At 40.3% G+C, this 17,397-nt stretch overlaps 1 protein-coding gene across 3 annotated transcripts in view; it reads left to right on the forward strand.

The window, feature by feature from the left end:
- Window positions 1-12,838, forward strand: part of LOC135217428 (prolyl 4-hydroxylase subunit alpha-1-like) — a 203,802-nt gene extending 190,964 nt beyond the window's left edge. For all 3 annotated transcript variants that reach the window (XM_064253292.1, XM_064253293.1, XM_064253291.1), the window contains 5 exons: window positions 1-44; window positions 909-1,097; window positions 8,432-8,497; window positions 8,990-9,155; window positions 11,829-12,838. The exon at window positions 1-44 is cut by the window's left edge and continues 25 nt beyond it. In XM_064253292.1, coding sequence (XP_064109362.1) covers window positions 1-44; window positions 909-1,097; window positions 8,432-8,497; window positions 8,990-9,155; window positions 11,829-11,899 — 536 coding nt within the window. In that variant the 3' untranslated portion in view covers window positions 11,900-12,838. The remainder of the gene's footprint in view (window positions 45-908; window positions 1,098-8,431; window positions 8,498-8,989; window positions 9,156-11,828) is intronic.
- Window positions 12,839-17,397: the final 4,559 nt, after the last annotated feature.

Raw genomic sequence — 17,397 nt, forward strand, 5'->3', positions numbered from 1 at the left:
ACCAAGGCAAAGGAAACACAGTTAGCAACACTCGTACATCGAAGGTAAGGGAAATTAGAATCGAATAGTTACCCATGAAAAAGATTGCCGTTTTCTTTTACTTATGGTAAAGAAAACGCAGTCTGGTATCTAGTATTTGTTGGTGATATGTCAATTGGTCAACAAGCGTTGCATTTAATTATTTTTGTAACACCTCAGGTGAAGTTATAGCTGTTTAATTAATGTGAATAATTTCGAAGGTAAAGAAAACAGTAATTATATCAGAAATTCACCAAACCATGATGGAGGTCTCAAGTCAAAATTCCTGTCAAAAAAAACTCAAAATATTATATTTTATTTGGAATGGCCAAATGTCCACTTTCAAGACAAAATTCCTGTCAAAAAATCAAAATATTCGAATTCATTAGAATGACCAAACCTCCACTTAGACACAAGATATGTCCACATAACCCATAGCTAACATAAACGCTAGATGTGTCTATATAACCCTTAGCTAACATGAACTCTAGATCTGTCTATGTAACCCTTAGTTAACATGAACTCTAGATCTGTCTGCATAACCCTTAGCTAACATAACACTAGATGTGTCTACGTAACTCTTAACAAACATGAACGCTAGATGCGTCTACGTAACCCTTAGCTAACATAACACTTGATATGTCTATGTAACCTTTATAGTGACATAAACACTAGATTTGTCTACGTAACCCTTGGCTAACAATCTCTAGATTTGTCTATGTAACCCTTAGCTAACAATCTCTAGATGTGTCTATGTAACCCTTAGCTAACAATCTCTAGATGTGTCTGCGTAACCCTTAGCTAACAATCTCTAGATGTGTCTACGTAACCCTTAGCAAACCAAAGCTTGTGACCTCAACAATCCTGCAGCAAATCTCCTGACTTCACAGGTAGGATGGCTAGACGACTCCTTCGACCTGATCATCCAGAAAGTGAACAAGAGGGTGGAAATGATCACAGGACTCTCCACGAACGTGGCAGCGGAGGACGCCGAGATGATGCAGGTGTCAAACTACGGGATAGGAGGCCACTACAATCCCCACCACGATTACCTGCTCGTGGACAAGACGGAGGACGAGGTATTTATTTAATAAATTTATTACGCCCAAAGACGTCAAACAAAGTTACATATTAGCAGTTACATATTAGCAGTTACATACATTACATCAGAAATCAACAGAAAAAAAAAAAAAAAATTAAAAAATTAAAAAAAATTACAGCATTGAATCATCGGTAAATCAGTTACAAAATAACATATATGAGATCGTATTCTATTATCACAACAACTGCAACAGACAGTTTAGCAGCCACCAAAGTGAGGAAGACGAGTCAAAATTATGTCTAGGTGGTCATCTTTGAGTAAATATTGGCAGGTTTGAAGTAAATTTTGTCCTTGAGGTAACAGATTCCTGACAGTGGGGCAATGAAGGCAGTAGTGTTCAAGGTTATTGGCATTAGCAAGGTTACACAGTTTACATGAGGTGTAGTGTGGTATATCTAGTGTCTGTCCAACCTGCCACACAGGACGATATCCCAACCTTATCCTGGCACTTACAACATTATGCCTACGCACCATGAGTCCACGTCGCCGGTACTTGTGAAGGCTCTGCAGAAAGTTATCATGATGTTGTATGGAAACACTAGTGCCCCTCTCTGCATCCCTACGCTGTACTGTACAGGCAAAAGCGGCTGAATATATTCTATGTTTAAGACAGTGAAGTGAGGGCTCAACATTTCTGTCATCAAGGTCCAGCGTGCAGGCAGCTTTAGCAAGACTGTCCACCATGTCATTCCCAGCAAGCCCAATATGGGAGGGCATCCACATGAAAGACAAGACAAGCGAGGCATTGTAAGCAGCAACGAGTTGACACAATATGTCTCGCACAACACGGCCACAGCTGGGCCTAGAAGATGTCAGTGCCTGGAGTGCAGATTTGGAGTCACAGATCACCAATCCATTCACATTTCTTCTAACAAGTAGGGTTACTGCATCCCATATACCTTGAAGTTCGCAATAAGTGGAACTGGATGAGTTTGGCAACCTACGACCATGCCACCACCCTCAGGAGATTCTAAAGTGGGGGAGAACATAGCACATGCTGCACTTCCATCTGCCTGTACTGAGCCGTCAACGTAGATGTGGTGTCCTGCAGGAACTGAACTTGACACTTTGGATATTGTTTCCAAAACCAGCTGCTTCTGTAGACTGGTATGGGCATCTTTAGAGGTTGGTGTGAAAGTGACAGCAGGAATAGGAACCTGCCATGGTGGCAAATCTTGGATGACTGCTTGCTCAGGTACACCGATATCAAGGTGTCGAAGAGTTTTCACCATACTTGCCCTAACTAGGATTATGGCCCCCTGGCCGGACTGTTTGAGGTCTTGGTGCATCTTCGTCAAGTGATGCTCTGAGGACAGCAGAGAAGTTTGGAGTAAATTGTGGAGAATGTAGACATTTAACAGGAAAACAAAGTTACATTGGCATAAATTCTCTCTATTAATGGAGGTAACATGAGTTCGGTCTGCATGTTGACTATCCGAGTGGAAGGAGGGCATCCTAGGATAAACCTCATACTCTATTTTGGAACAGTTCTAGAGGTTGTAACGCCTGTCTGGGTAATTGAATTAGAGCAGGAGATAAATAGTCAACAACTGACCTTAGGAAGAGGATATAGAGGGTTTTAGCCACGGGGATAGATATACTGTGGCCCTGGTGGCAAGCCACTTGATGGGAGTAAAGCGAGGCTCCAGTCGATCAAGAAGGTTTTTCACCATGGGGTGGATTCGTTGTCGTGCAGGTATAGCAGGGGTGATCCTGACTGGTGCACCTAGATATGTATACTGTGTGCAGTGAGGTATAATATTCCACCCATAATGAACTCTGGCAGGTCTCGGAGATTCCGGGCAGAGAAGATTCTGCTTTTTCTGGGGAGAGTATGAGGCCACTGGAGGTACAGGGACCTGTAGAAGTCTTGAAGGACACGCTGAAAGGTTCTCGATGGGGGGGGTAGGTGGAACGTGGATGTCAGACATCGATCAGGCATAGCAGGTTACAGTTGATTCCAGGGATTAGCAGGGAGGAGAGACAGTACACGGTGCATAAGTATATTAAAAAGAAATGGGCTCAATACACTGCCCTGAGGTGTGCCAAGCTCAAAATTTTCATAGGAGCTACATGCACCTTTAAAAAAAAACCAACGTGATTTTCTGTTACTGAGATAACCGTTTATCCACTTCAGAAGGTTTCCTCTGATACCAAAGTCGACAATTCTGATCAAGAATGATATCCCTGTTGGCTATAATCAAAAGCACTTTTGAGGTCAAGGAAGGCAACTACACTGTTGGAGGACAATCGGGAGTAGAGTTTCAGCTAAACAGTGATGAGTACTCCTCTGAGGAAGAAAGCCATACATATGGGGAGAAAGTTTTTCTTGCAACCGGTACATTAGCCTGGTTAGTAATATACGCTCAAAACACTTTACTAAAACATGAGGTGAGGGAGATAGGCCGATATTTATCAGTTCCAGGCTTTGGGATAGGAATAATTGTGCTAATGGTCCAGCCAGCAGGTACATATCCATGTTGGTAGCAAAGATTATACAATTGTAGAAGGAGGATTTCCAGGAACCTTCTGGAGGAGACGAAGCACTTGATAAGTAAGGCCATCATCCCCAGGAGCAGAATTTTTTTTCCCCATAAACAGCACGTCGCAGCTCATCCTCGGTGATCAGCTCTTTGTCCTCCTTGTCTGATTCCAACAATGCAGCCATCAGACGAAGGTTGCGTAAATTGCTCTGGGAAGAAAGTGCTTCTTGGATTTGTACAGGGAGATTACTGGACCTCGGTGACTGGTTTGGGACCAAGTAGTGATGAGATCCTGGGCATATGCTTGTGGACTGTGATGAAGTGCACATGTGGTTTTTTTCTTGACAGTCCTTTTGATGAGATGCCACATGGTCCCAACGCTAGTCTGGTGGTTAATTAGGTCAGTGTATTTATACCATGACTCAGTGTAGACACACTTCTGGAGAGCAACTAAATCATCCCCTCGCCTGCTGATACTGAAGTAGATTATTAGGTGTCGGTTGTGTCTGAAAGGCAAGGCCAGCATCAGCTGCAACTCTTTCTGCTTGCATAATGCGTTGATCCAAGGTCCAGGCATGGGCAACAATATGACTTTTAATGTTAGGTCTGACAATATATAGTTGATAGAAGTCATGGGTAGCTTTTACCAAAGAATTATACAGGTGTTCTGGAGAGTGTTTATCAAAGGTAGGTAGGACAGAGGAGAGTATGAAAACATATATTGGGCAGTACTTGGGTGGAATGGTGATCCGGGTACGATGATAGGGGTCACTTGGATGAGTCTGTATTGTGTACTGTAGGCATAAGGCAACATGGTCAGAAAAGAGCGAGGGAACAGAATGACAGGAGACATGTGATGCCACGAGCCCAGATGTAAGGATATGATCAAGAGTGCCCCCCCGGATGTGTGTGGCACCACCTATATCCCAACGGGCTTAAATGGTAACGATGGATGTAGTTGAGCAGAGGAACTCCACTGCGGTTGGGAATCGGAGAAACATCACCAAGATCTGGGTGTCTGGCATTGAAATCACCCATGTAGATCATGCCAAGGTTTTTGTAGGTGTAGGAAGTGCCGAGAGGTTTAATTAGGCCCAGGGGCAGAGTAAACATTGCATAAACGAATATGACCATCACCTATCTTAACCTGAAAAAATTGGAAGGTCAATGTTAATATCTGCTGATGAGCGAAGGAGTTGATGAGGGAGAGAAGAGTGGATGTAAGTAATAAGACCATTCCTGACATGATGTACATATGAAACATAACCGGAGAGTGTTGGAGCTTTCATCACCTGCTGAGCACCGCCAGGGAAGGCTTCTTGAATAAATATTACTTGTGGGTGATGGCGATAAACATATGTCCTGAGTGCAGTGAGTCTGGAGTATTGTCTAATTCCAAGGGCATTCCATGAAAGGACATGTAGTTGCATGAGTCTAGCGAAGTTTACCCTTAACACTGCGAGAGACAGGTCGAGCATGTACTGGAGAAGCAGCACTGTTAGATGGTGCACCAAGTGTAGGAGGCTGAGCTGGCAGGAGGCCACTGACCCTTTCAAGACAAGAGGCAACAGTATCTAGCTTCTCAGTAAGTGAGGCAACAGAGGTTATGAGAACTTGTTGTGCCTTTGACTAGTGTGTCGAGGTTACTTGCAGTGGTAGCCTGCTGAGCGATCAAGCTATCGAAGCGTACATCAATAGCATCAAAGCGTGTCGTTAGTGCTGTACAGTGCGATTCCAAGGCAGCAACAGCCTTACGAAGTTTTGAAATTTCAGCTGATTCAGGAGGGCATAACGAGGAGGTTGACACTGGTTGTGGTGGTGGTGTCAGTGGAAGTGACTGCATGGCAGCGCGCGACCGTCTGGAACATCCATGCCAAACATTAACTCCTGCTTCACCACAACGAGGGCATTTCCAATGCACAGTCTCTGGAGTTGATGATGATTCTGACAATGAGGTGGAAGCATCAGTAACAGGTTTACGGTATGGACAGGTGCGTGTGGAATGGGCTGCAGCACACCAGGCACACTTAGGTGAGGCAGAGCAATATCGGGAGATATGGCCAGTACCCCAGCAGTTGAAACAGTTGGGCTGATCATCCTTCATCCTGCGTAATTCACAAGGAGGGAGGCAAGGGAGGAAGGAAAACTCATAAACAGATGGTGGTGGTTCTAGTAGACTCCATGTGATGACAATGCGATTAATAGGTTTCCCATTTTGAAGAAATCTTCGTGTACTGTATACACCGGCAGTTCCTTAGCAAGGTTAGGTCTGCTTCAATAGGGTAGCGAGTAATGGATATGTTCTAAATACTTACGGGGTCTGTCTATTGAATCTTGAATATCCAGGCTTATGGACAGAAATTCACCACCCTTCACCCTGCCAATGATGTCCTCACGACTCCTTGCAATATATACAATTTAGATGTGATTGCAGACATTTTCACCTCTGCCAGCTCCTTATCAAGATTGAAGGTTCTGTTTACTTCAGTCAGCCACCGTAGTTTAGTGTCAGTGCTCAAATTTTCTTTGAAGACCAACCTAACATATTCATCACGGGGAGCAAAAGCTGGGGTAGCAGAGAAGCAAGTCGTGTAGAGGGTTGAGGCAGAGTGACATCACTCTTTTGTCTAGTGAAAATCTCTTGACATTTGGATGTTTTAGCAGCAGGAGACTGTGGAGCACTGCTAGTATCTGACCCATAATCCACTGGGCGCTTCATGGGGGTATTAGCAACAGTACTGGAGGGCTTATGAGGAAGAGATTGTGTGAGTGGTGGCCAATGAGTCATATCTACATCCTCATCATCAGTCAGGTGCAGATCATTTTCAACCTCAGAAACAGAGGCTGGTCCGGAGTAATCCATTATTAGTGAAGCCGCAGCCTTTTCACGTCACAATAGACATCACATGCACACTGCGCATGCGCGAACTGAGGCGCCGCCGACCGAGTGGGTATGCCACGGAGAATGAGTTTTTATATCGTAACTACAGAGTAGTATAAAAATCCTATATACACACTGTTGTTACTAAAATGGTCACTGAGTCTTACTGTAACTTATATAACACGGTGAAAGGTGTAGTATCCCTAGAACTTGCACAAAAACTCATTATATAGAGAGCTCACACAAAGCGTGTTTACAATCAGAGAGCATTCTTCTTCTTTTTTTCGAGGACGAGGTAGGCCTACTTAGAGAGGTTGTGTGTGAAGGGCTTTTGTTGAAGTTTTTTTCCCCTGTTTTTTAAGATTGTAACAACCAGAGACACTGTTCACGAGGGTTTTAAGCTGAAGATTAGTCAGGTAGGCCTACAGAAGATAGTGTGGTTTTATTATTCAAAGTCTGAAGGTCATTTCTTGCAGTTTTTTTTCTGTTTTTGAAGATTATGATAACAAGAGACTGTCCATAAGGGATTTCAGCTGAAAATGAATCTGGTAGGCCTACAGAAGATGGTGTGGTCTTATTATTCTAAGTCTGAAGGTCGTTTATTAGTTTTTTTTGTTTAAAACAATTGACTGATGGTTGAGCCAACTGTGTTGTTATTTTAAGATAGTAATAACCAGAGTGTGCCCATAAAGGCCTGTCCACACGACCGGGCCTGATCGGCGTGCTCCAGGGTTGACGGGCAAATTCTTGCGGACTTATCCGTGAATGTTGTCCACACGGGTGAGGCGATGGAGATGTGGGCGTGCCCGACGATGCCAGTAGCGTGTTCAGTGCGGTACGATAAACAGGGTGCCTACCGCAAAGAAGAAGATAGTGTAGCATGATAATCGCTTTGTGTGTGATGAAAAAGAAGAGAATTTGGTGCAAAGAATGGTTCGGTAAAAGAAATGTATATGGTTAACGTACGTCTGCCAGGGTCGAAGCTCAAGCCATCGGGCGCCACCATGGTGATTTTGCTACAAGACCCATCGGGCAATTTGACGGTTTGCCCGTCAAGTGTGCCCGTTAGAGGGGAAGTCCGCCGATCAGGCCCGATCGTGTGGACAGGCCTTAAGGGTTTTCAGCTGAAGATTTAATGAGATAGGCCTAGAAAAGTTACGTGATCAGTTAAAGTCTTGAAGTCTTTGATGTAGTTTCCTTCTAAGACAGCTTGATAGTTTAAGCCTAATGCTGTACTACTAATTTAAGGTAATTTATAACAACCAGAGATTCTGCCCATAAGAGTTTTCAACTGAACATTTAAAGTGAGAGAGAGAGAGAGAGAGAGAGAGAGAGAGAGAGAGAGAGAGAGAGAGAGAGAGAGAGAGAGAGAGATGGCAGTTGTTCGACCACGCTGTAATATTCTTCAACGACTAGGCCTATTATGACCTAAGTCAAGGTCGAAACAATAAGCCTAATTATTCTGTCTTTAATTAACTACACCAAAACTCCTGGACATTTATTTTTCTGTCAGAATAAACTCATGAAGGCCAAATATATATATATATACATATATATATATATATATATAATATATATATATATATATATATATATTATATATATAGCGAATACCACGGGAAATGATAGACAGGAATCCAAGCGCTTTCGTCTTTATTCAGACATCGTCAAGTAGCTCCTTGACGATGTCTGAATAAAGACGAAAAGCGCTTGGATTCCTGACTATCATTTCCCGTGGTATTCGCTTATTTATGAAGTCACGTGCATCTACTGTGATTTTTTAAGCATATATATATATATATATATATATATATATATATATATATATATATATATATATATATATATATATACTATATATAATAAAAAAAGAGAGAGAAAACAATTTGTAAGTTAATTTAAGGTTTGAAAGTTTACTCAAAATTAAAAGTCACGTTTTCTCCACAGCTCCGATTCAACATTCACCCTAGGGAGCTGGTCATGGGAGATCGTATTGCCACATTCATGTTTTACGTGAGTATTATTTTTATTCGGTGATTGTAGTGTACCTGACGTCCCTATTCATGGATGTTGATGAAGTGTATGTGTGTGTGTGTGTGTGTATTATACATACATACTATATATATATATATATATATATATATATATATATATATATCGTATATATATATGTATATATATATATATATATATATATATATATATATATATATATATATATATATATATATATATATATATATATATATGTATGTATATATATTATATTATATGAAAATCAAACGATGTTTACAAGCAAGCTTTCCTAACCATTTAACAAATGGGGGCAGGGAGTGAAGGGAATGCTTGGGGCAAGCAAAAAACAAATAAAACAAATATGTAAACAAGTAAATAAATCGGTAAATAACAGAGAATATAATATATAATAATAATAATAATAAACAATTAACTTCATGTTGCCTAACGTCCTGTAACTGTCATTCACCGAATCTCCTCCTCCCGCAGCTAAGTGACGTCACGAGGGGCGGTGCCACGGCCTTCCCCCGCCTTGGCACCGCCGTGTGGCCCTCCAAGGGGTCGGCCGCCTTCTGGCACAACCTGAAGAGGTCGGGCGAAGGGGACGTGTCCACGCTCCACGGCGCATGCCCGGTGGTGCACGGATCGAAATGGGGTAAGAGGTCCTCTGTCTTGTCTCTTTTATGGAGTTTAGGCTGTCGAGTCAAGCGCTGGGGCATTTTAAAGGGTATTTATAGGTCAAGGCATTAGACATTGGCGAGTTAAGGGCATCTAGAGGTCAAGACAGGGGGAGTTGGAGTGGTTGAACAGCTCATAAAAAAAGGCAGATCCAGGATATAAATATGATTGTTTGTTGGCCCACTTTTACTTGTACTAAGTCTTGTTATGCATCTTTGTATCTTCTGTCACTTCTTTAAAATGATCACTTATATTCTAGAAGCCTGAATTTCAAGCCAATACCTCCAGTAAGGTTGTTCCTAAAGAACAGGGGTTTGTCTTCTGAATAATAATAATAATAATAATAATAATAATAATAATAATAATAATAATAATGATAAGGCTATACAACTACCTAAAGGAGACAAACACCATCCCCCACCAACAGAAAGGCTGCAGAAGGAAGTGTAGGGGCACTAAAGACCAGCTCCTGATAGACTAAATGGTAATGAAGAACAGTAGGAGAAGGAAAACCAACCTAAGCATGGCATGGATAGACTATAAGAAAGCCTTCGACATGATACCACACACATGGCTAATAGAATGCCTGAAAATATATGGGGCAGAGGAAAACACCATCAGCTTCCTCTTAAATACAATGCGCAACTGGAATACAATACTTACAAGCTCTGGAATAAGACTAGCAGAGGTTAATATCAGGAGAGGGATCTTCCAGGGCGACTCACTGTCCCCACTACTCTTCGTTAGTAGGCCCATGAGTTCCCATGACAAAAGTAAAAAAGTACTACAGAAGATGGATCCCGCGGGTACCAACTCAAGAAAAGAGGCAACAGAATCAACCATCTGATGTTCATGGACGACATCAAGCTGTATGGTAAGAGCATCAAGGAAATAGATACCCTAATCCAGACTGTAAGGATTGTATCTGGGGACATCAGGATGGAGTTTGGAATAGAAAAATGCGCCTTAGTTAACATACAAAAAGGCAAAGTAACGAGAACTGAAGGGATAAAGCTACCAGATGGGAGCAACATCAAACACATAGATGAGACAGGATACAAATACCTGGGAATAATGGAAGGAGGGGATATAAAACACCAAGAGATGAAGGACACATCAGATCAGGAAAAGAATATATGCAGAGACTCAAGGCGATACTCAAGTCAAAACTCAACGCCGGAAATATGATAAAAGCCATAAACACATGGGCAGTGCCAGTAATCAGATACAGCGCAGGAATAGTGGAATGAACGAAGGCAGAACTCCGCAGCATAGATCAGAAAACCAGGAAACATATGGCAATACACAAAGCACTACACCCAAGAGCAAATACGGACAGACTATACATAACACGAAAGGAAGGAGGGAGAGGACTACTAAGTATAGAGGACTGCGTCAACATTGAGAACAGAGCACTGGGGCAATATCTGAAAACCAGTGAAGACGAGTGGCTAAAGGGGTGCATGGGAAGAAGGACTAATAAAAGTAGACGAAGATCCAGAAATATATACAGAGACAGGAGAATGACAGACAGAACAGAGGACTGGCACAACAAACCAATGCACGGACAATACATGAGACAGACTAAAGAACTAGCCAGCGATGACACATGGCAATGGCTACAGAGGGGAGAGCTAAAGAAGGAAACTGAAGGAATGATAACAGCGGCACAAGATCTGGCCCTAAGAACCAGATATGTTCAAAGAACGATAGACGGAAATAACATCTCTCCCATATGTAGGAAGTGCAATACGAAAAATGAACCATAAACCACATAGCAAGCGAATGCCCGGCACTTGCACAGAACCAGTACAAAAAGAGGCATGATTCAGTGACAAAAGCCCTCCACTGGAGCCTGTGCAAGAAACATCAGCTACCTTGCAGTAATAAGTGGTACGAGCACCAACCTGAGGGAGTGATAGAAAACGATCAGGCAAAGATCCTCTGGGACTATGGTATCAGAACGGATAGGGTGATACGTGCAAACAGACCTGACGTGACGTTGATTGACAAAGTCAAGAAGAAAGTATCACTCATTGATGTCGCAATACCATGGGGCACCAGAGTTGAAGAGAAAGAGAGGGAAAAAATGGATAAGTATCAAGATCTGAAAATAGAAATAAGAAGAATATGGGATATGCCAGTGGAAATCGTACCCATAATCATAGGAGCACTAGGCACGATCCCAAGATCCTTGAAAAGGAATCTAGAAAAACTAGAGGCTGAAGTAGCTCCAGGACTCATGCAGAAGAGTGTGATCCTAGAAACGGCACACATAGTAAGAAAAGTGATGGACTCCTAAGGAGGCAGGATGCAACCCGGAACCCCACACTATAAATACCACCCAGTCGAATTGGAGGACTGTGATACAGCAAAAAAAAATAATAATAATAATAATAATATTAATAATAGCTTGAATTTCAAATCAATGACCCCTGTAGGCTTCTTCCATATGGGTAGGGGTTTATCTTCTCACTAATAATAATAATAATAATAATAATAATAATAATAATAATAATAAATAATAATAATAGCAGCTTTAATATCAGGTCAGTGGCCCCTGTAGGCTTTTCATATGGGTAGGGATTTATCTTCATAATAATAATAATAATAATAATAATAATAATAATAATATATTTTACTTTGACAGTCAGCAACAAATGGATAAGGGAGCGTGGCCAGTTCCTAAGACGTGGATGCACCCTTCGACCAGAAGATTAGGTGATCGGAATGACTAGAATAAACACCCTTCTACCATTTATAACAATCGCCTCAACTATAATGTCTCTATTCGTTTTAGGTCATGGACCACCGGCCCTATTGTTTTTTTTATAAGAATGATACAACAAAATGAATAGCCATTGATGCATCTGTATAAAATTGTTTAAATTTAAAAACATGTGCTCCAGGCTCCACTTTATTGCCACATATATAGACCGTCCTGGGACCACCCAAAATGTCACCGTGGACCAATGATGGTCCATGGACCACCAGTTGAGAACCACTGGTGTAGGAAGTCTTAACAAATCTGAAGATACTTTCGTTTTTCATTATTTTCTCAAAGATGGATTCCTTCATGTTGTGTAGTATTTTAGTTTTTCTAATAATGTAAATATCAATATATCTATTTTAAAATTATTATAAATATAAATTTCATACACAAGAATTGTTAATGGGTCTGTTCCGAAGATATATAAGAATGAATTATAGAAACAAAGTTTGACTGTGATATAACAATTGGCCCTAATTAAAAATTCGATTCACAGACAATGAGGAATACCTTACAATTTTCATTTAATTTCGAATTTTTCAATTCGAAATTTGATCGGATTTGCAAATTTCATTATCTATATTTAAAGTGTGTAAATATATAGCTAGAATAGTTAAAACATTCACTGGCATGTAAATAAGAATACTCGGCAAGAGATTGTAAATAAAAGTGGCTTTCGCAAAACGTGTAAAAAAAAATAACAATATATACAAGCAACGTTTCATAATAATGATTAAGGAGTTTCGTCTTTTTATCGTATCGATATACTGAAACTACTGTAAATGCCTTCCATTTCCAAGAGTAGTTATAATAGGTTTATGTGTCTGTTCTTCATTAATTAGATGGATTGTGGTAGCTGAAATAAAATACAGATAGTATATATATATATATATATATATATATATATATATATATATATATATATATATATATATATATATATATATATATATATATGTGTGTAATATATATATAATATATATATAAAATTATATATAATTATGATAATTAAATATATATATATATATATATATATTTATATTAGATATATATATATATATATATATTATATATATATATATATATATAATCTATATATATATATATATATATATATATATATATATAATCTATATGTATAAATGTATTCAACCAAGTTTCCTAATATCAACTGTGATTTACTTTTTAAGAATATGATTAACAACAGACTTGCCTATAATTATTGGTATAATTATATCAGCTAATCTAAATTCCCTATAATTATTGGTATAATTATATTAGCTAATCCAAATAAATTCATTAAAATCTGTTTTCATAAGAAAAGTTATTTCACCATATTTTATATGTATTTTCTCCCAATAGATTAAGGCCGTTTTGTAAAAGTGTTACGATGAACGTAAATATATTTTATCTATTTTTAGGCTGAGTTTGATTAAACCCCACTAAATAATAATACATTATACAGGCGGTCCCCGGGTTACGACGGTTCCGGCTTACGACGTTCCGAGGTTACGACGCTTTTTCTTAAATATTCAATGGAAATTCCGTCCTGGGTTACGACGCTTGTTCCGAGGTTACGACGCTGACGCTTCCGACGCTCCGAGTTAACGACGCTTTTAAAAAACGCATGCTATGATAAAAATCCTTTATAGTTTAGCACAGTATATAATAAAAATATGTTTTTGGTTACATTACAACAAAAATTTTGAGGTTATGATGATTTTTGACACTTTTTTTTTTTTCGTATTTTTTGAATTTTTTTAGTGACGCCGCATATGCGGAACTAGTTTGCGGGCGAATGAATACACTAGCTTGGGATGCGCAGTTTAAAACAGTCCAAAAGCGCAAATATAATGAAAAATCATTGCTTGTTTCCAGTACATAATTAAAAAAACTAAGTTTCTGGTTAGATTACAACACAAATTCCAAGGTTACGACGTTTTGTTATGCTTTTTAACGATACCTCATATGCAGAACTAGTTTTTGAGCGGAGGTGCATAAATTAATTACCGCTATTAAACTGTATGGTAAATTGACCGAACAACGACCTCGGACGGTCGAGGACGCCAAGCGTAACAATACGAAAGGACGCCACTTCAATCGCGTGTCTGCCTGAAGTTCAGTCGGTTGTGTGCTAAGACGTTGCTGAAATTCCGTGCCATTTTCGCAAATTTACAATGGCTCCTAAACGCCAAAGTACTTCCTCCGATGATAGTTCATCCAAGAAGAGGAAGGTCATCACGATGGAGGTCAAATATGACGTGATAAAGCGTTCGGAGAAGGGAGAAACTAACACCGAAATAGGCCGTTCTTTAGGCTTGAGCAGGACCACGGTGGTAACCATTGTGAAGGACAAGGAACGTATTCTGAAGCATGTTAAGGATGCTGCACCGATGAAGTCAACGGTGATAAACGAGAAGCAACGTAGCCAGAGCATTGTTGAAATGGAGAAATTGCTCATGATCTGGCTGGAGGACCAGAACCAGCGACGTGTTCCGGTGAGCTTAAGTGTGATCCAGGAGAAGGCTAGAGCGCTGCATGAGGCAGTAGTGAAAAAGTTTGGCGAAGGCAGTGCTGGTGGTGAATTTTCCGCGAGTAGAGGTTGGTTTAACCGTTTTAAGGCTCGTGCAAATTTGCATAATGTGAAGCTGCAAGGTGAAGCTGCTAGTGCTGATAGCGAAGCAGCAGAAAATTTTCCAGGTGGTTTGGCTGAGATAATTAAGGATGGTGGTTACACGGCTGACCAAGTCTTTAATGTGGATGAGACTGGATTATTTTGGAAAAGAATGCCAAATCGAACGTACCTTTCCAAGGAGGAGAAGTCAGCACCTGGCCATAAAGCTGGAAAGGAGCGACTGACTTTGCTGTTTGGGTCCAATGCAAGTGGCGATTTGAAACTGAAGCCCTTGCTGGTGTATTTGGCCGAGAATCCCAGGGCATTCAGGGCATTTTCAAGAGTCAACTCCCTGTGATTTGGAAATCAAACAAGAAGGCTTGGGTTACCTTCATGGTCTTCGAAGATTGGTTCTGCCCATTTCGTGCCAGCAGTGGAGCGGTATTTGACTTCGAAGGGTCTGCCTTTTAAGGCCCTCTTAGTCCTGGACAATGCCCCTGGTCACCCTTCAAAGAAATTTGAGCGACATGCATCCTAATGTGAAGGTGGTGGTACCTCCCACCCAATACCACATCGCTGATACAGCCAATGGACCAGGGAGTAATAGCTAATTTCAAGGCTTACTACCTTAGAAGGACCATACGTTTTGCTTTGAGGGCCATAGAAGCTAACAAGGAGTTGACCACTGAAGCCAATTCTGGAAGGGCTACAACATTGCTGATGCAGTGAAAAATATTGCAAGTGCTTGGGACGAGGTGAAGACGACCACTTTAAATGGGGCCTGGAAGAAACTGTGTCCACAGTTTGTGCACAGTTTTGAAGGCTTTGACCAGGCAGAAGACGTCGAGACTGTGACGAGGAAGATCGTAGGGCTAAGCAAGAGGCTGAAACTAGATCTTGAACCTGATGATGTAACAGAGCTGCTGGCTTCCCATGGAGAGGAATTGTCTGCAGAGGACTTACTTGAACTTGAACAACAAATGATTGAGGAGAGGAGGCGGCACCAGAGCCAAAAGCCAGGTCATTAACTGTGAAAGGGCTTGTCAGAGGGTTTTTACTCATCTGGAGAGAGCCTTGGCTTCTTTTGAGGCAGAAGACCCTAACGTTGCTAGGTTTGACAAATCAAGAGAGGAATCATGGATTTGGTGACTTTCTACAAGGAGACCCTGAAGGAGGAAGCAGACGAAGAGAAGTGTGCAGTCCAGGCTTGACACTTTCTTTCACAAGTCTCCAGTACCACCACCTCCCACTCCTAGTCCTGGTAAGGAATTCTGAACTGTTTTACTAATTTATGTGTTTACATAGTGTACATATTAAAATGTGTTAATTTTTTAATGTAACAACTAAATGTAAGAGTAAATTGTAACTTCATTAATTTTCATCATTTGTAATTTTATTGCAGAAGTGGTGACAGTTCCAGATCCCCCTGTACTACCTGTGACAGTTCCAGATCTCCCTGTACTACCTGTGACAGTTCCAGATCTCCCTGTACTACCTGTGACAGTTCCAGATCCCCCTGTACCTGGACCCTCTGTAGCAGCCCGCCCACCTGTACGTGTACAATCAGGTAAGCAATTTCATTTTTCTCATTTTCATGTTGGAAATTGTTTACACCCTACATACATACGTACACTAACTTACATAGTGGTACAATGTGTTTGATGTTGCATAACCTTATTATTTTTTTTTTTTCATTTCAGACCCCTTTGATAGTGACAGTGACCCAGATGACCCTGAGCCTTTCCATGGTTTTGATGCCTCGCCCTATTCATCAGGTAAGGAATCCTTAACAAATTTGTATAAAATGTTTTATAAATTGCTAATAGAAATTTTATTAAAAGTGTACATATGCTACAATTACATACATCCACCTTATAATATATTTATGTACCCTATCATTCTTTCCAGATCTAGATGTTCCCTCATCAGTTGATACGAGTATCACCTCTCCAGAGCCCAAATCAGTTGATACGAGTAGTATCACCTCTCCCATTCCTTCAGGTAAAAGAATTCTTCATTTTTTATATTGAACATACGTATTACACACTACATATGTCAAACAGTAATAACATGTGCAGTAGTTACAGTAGTAGTAACTATCATTTTTATATATTTTTTATCATTCCAGACTCCCAAGCACCTGCCCATCCCACTCCATAGCCCAGCCACCCACTCTCATGTACCATATGGCCATCCCAGTAAGCAAGCCAACCACTAGAATTTGGTAAGGACATTTTTTTTTATTAATGTTTTATTATTACATATGTAATAACCATGTTATGTATGTAACATACATACTGTCCTTTAATATTAATTCTTCATTCCAGACTGCCCATCATCCTAGCCTGTTATCTGTGATAAAGCACACTGAAGTTAGGTTTGGAATGCATCCTTATCATGAATGCTCTACACCTCCACCATCCATCTCCCACAACCTAGGTAACAGCTTTGAGACTCACTAAAAGTTGGTAAGTTATGTAAGGAATTTCTAAATTAAGTTTTATACTACATGTTATATGTGATATTAAACCACTGTATGGTGCATATTACTGTATGTAACTTACTCTGCATAGAGGACTTACTGACAAAATTATTTTTTGTACATTCCAGAGTCCCCTGAATGATGTAGGCTATGGGGCCACATAAGACTTTGTCCATCCAGGGTTACATTGAACGACAACTTTAAACTAAAAGTAAGGAATTAATTAACATACATTAACTCTTTTAGTACTCTTGATATATCTACAGTAATTAACATATTGCATTCACAACTTTCTGTAGTGTATATTTTGTACACTAATTTTGTTACTTTTTCCTTCCAGAACCAACATTTTC

Source organism: Macrobrachium nipponense, chromosome 7 (genome assembly GCF_015104395.2).
Source record: "Macrobrachium nipponense isolate FS-2020 chromosome 7, ASM1510439v2, whole genome shotgun sequence".
NCBI lineage: Eukaryota > Metazoa > Arthropoda > Malacostraca > Decapoda > Palaemonidae > Macrobrachium > Macrobrachium nipponense.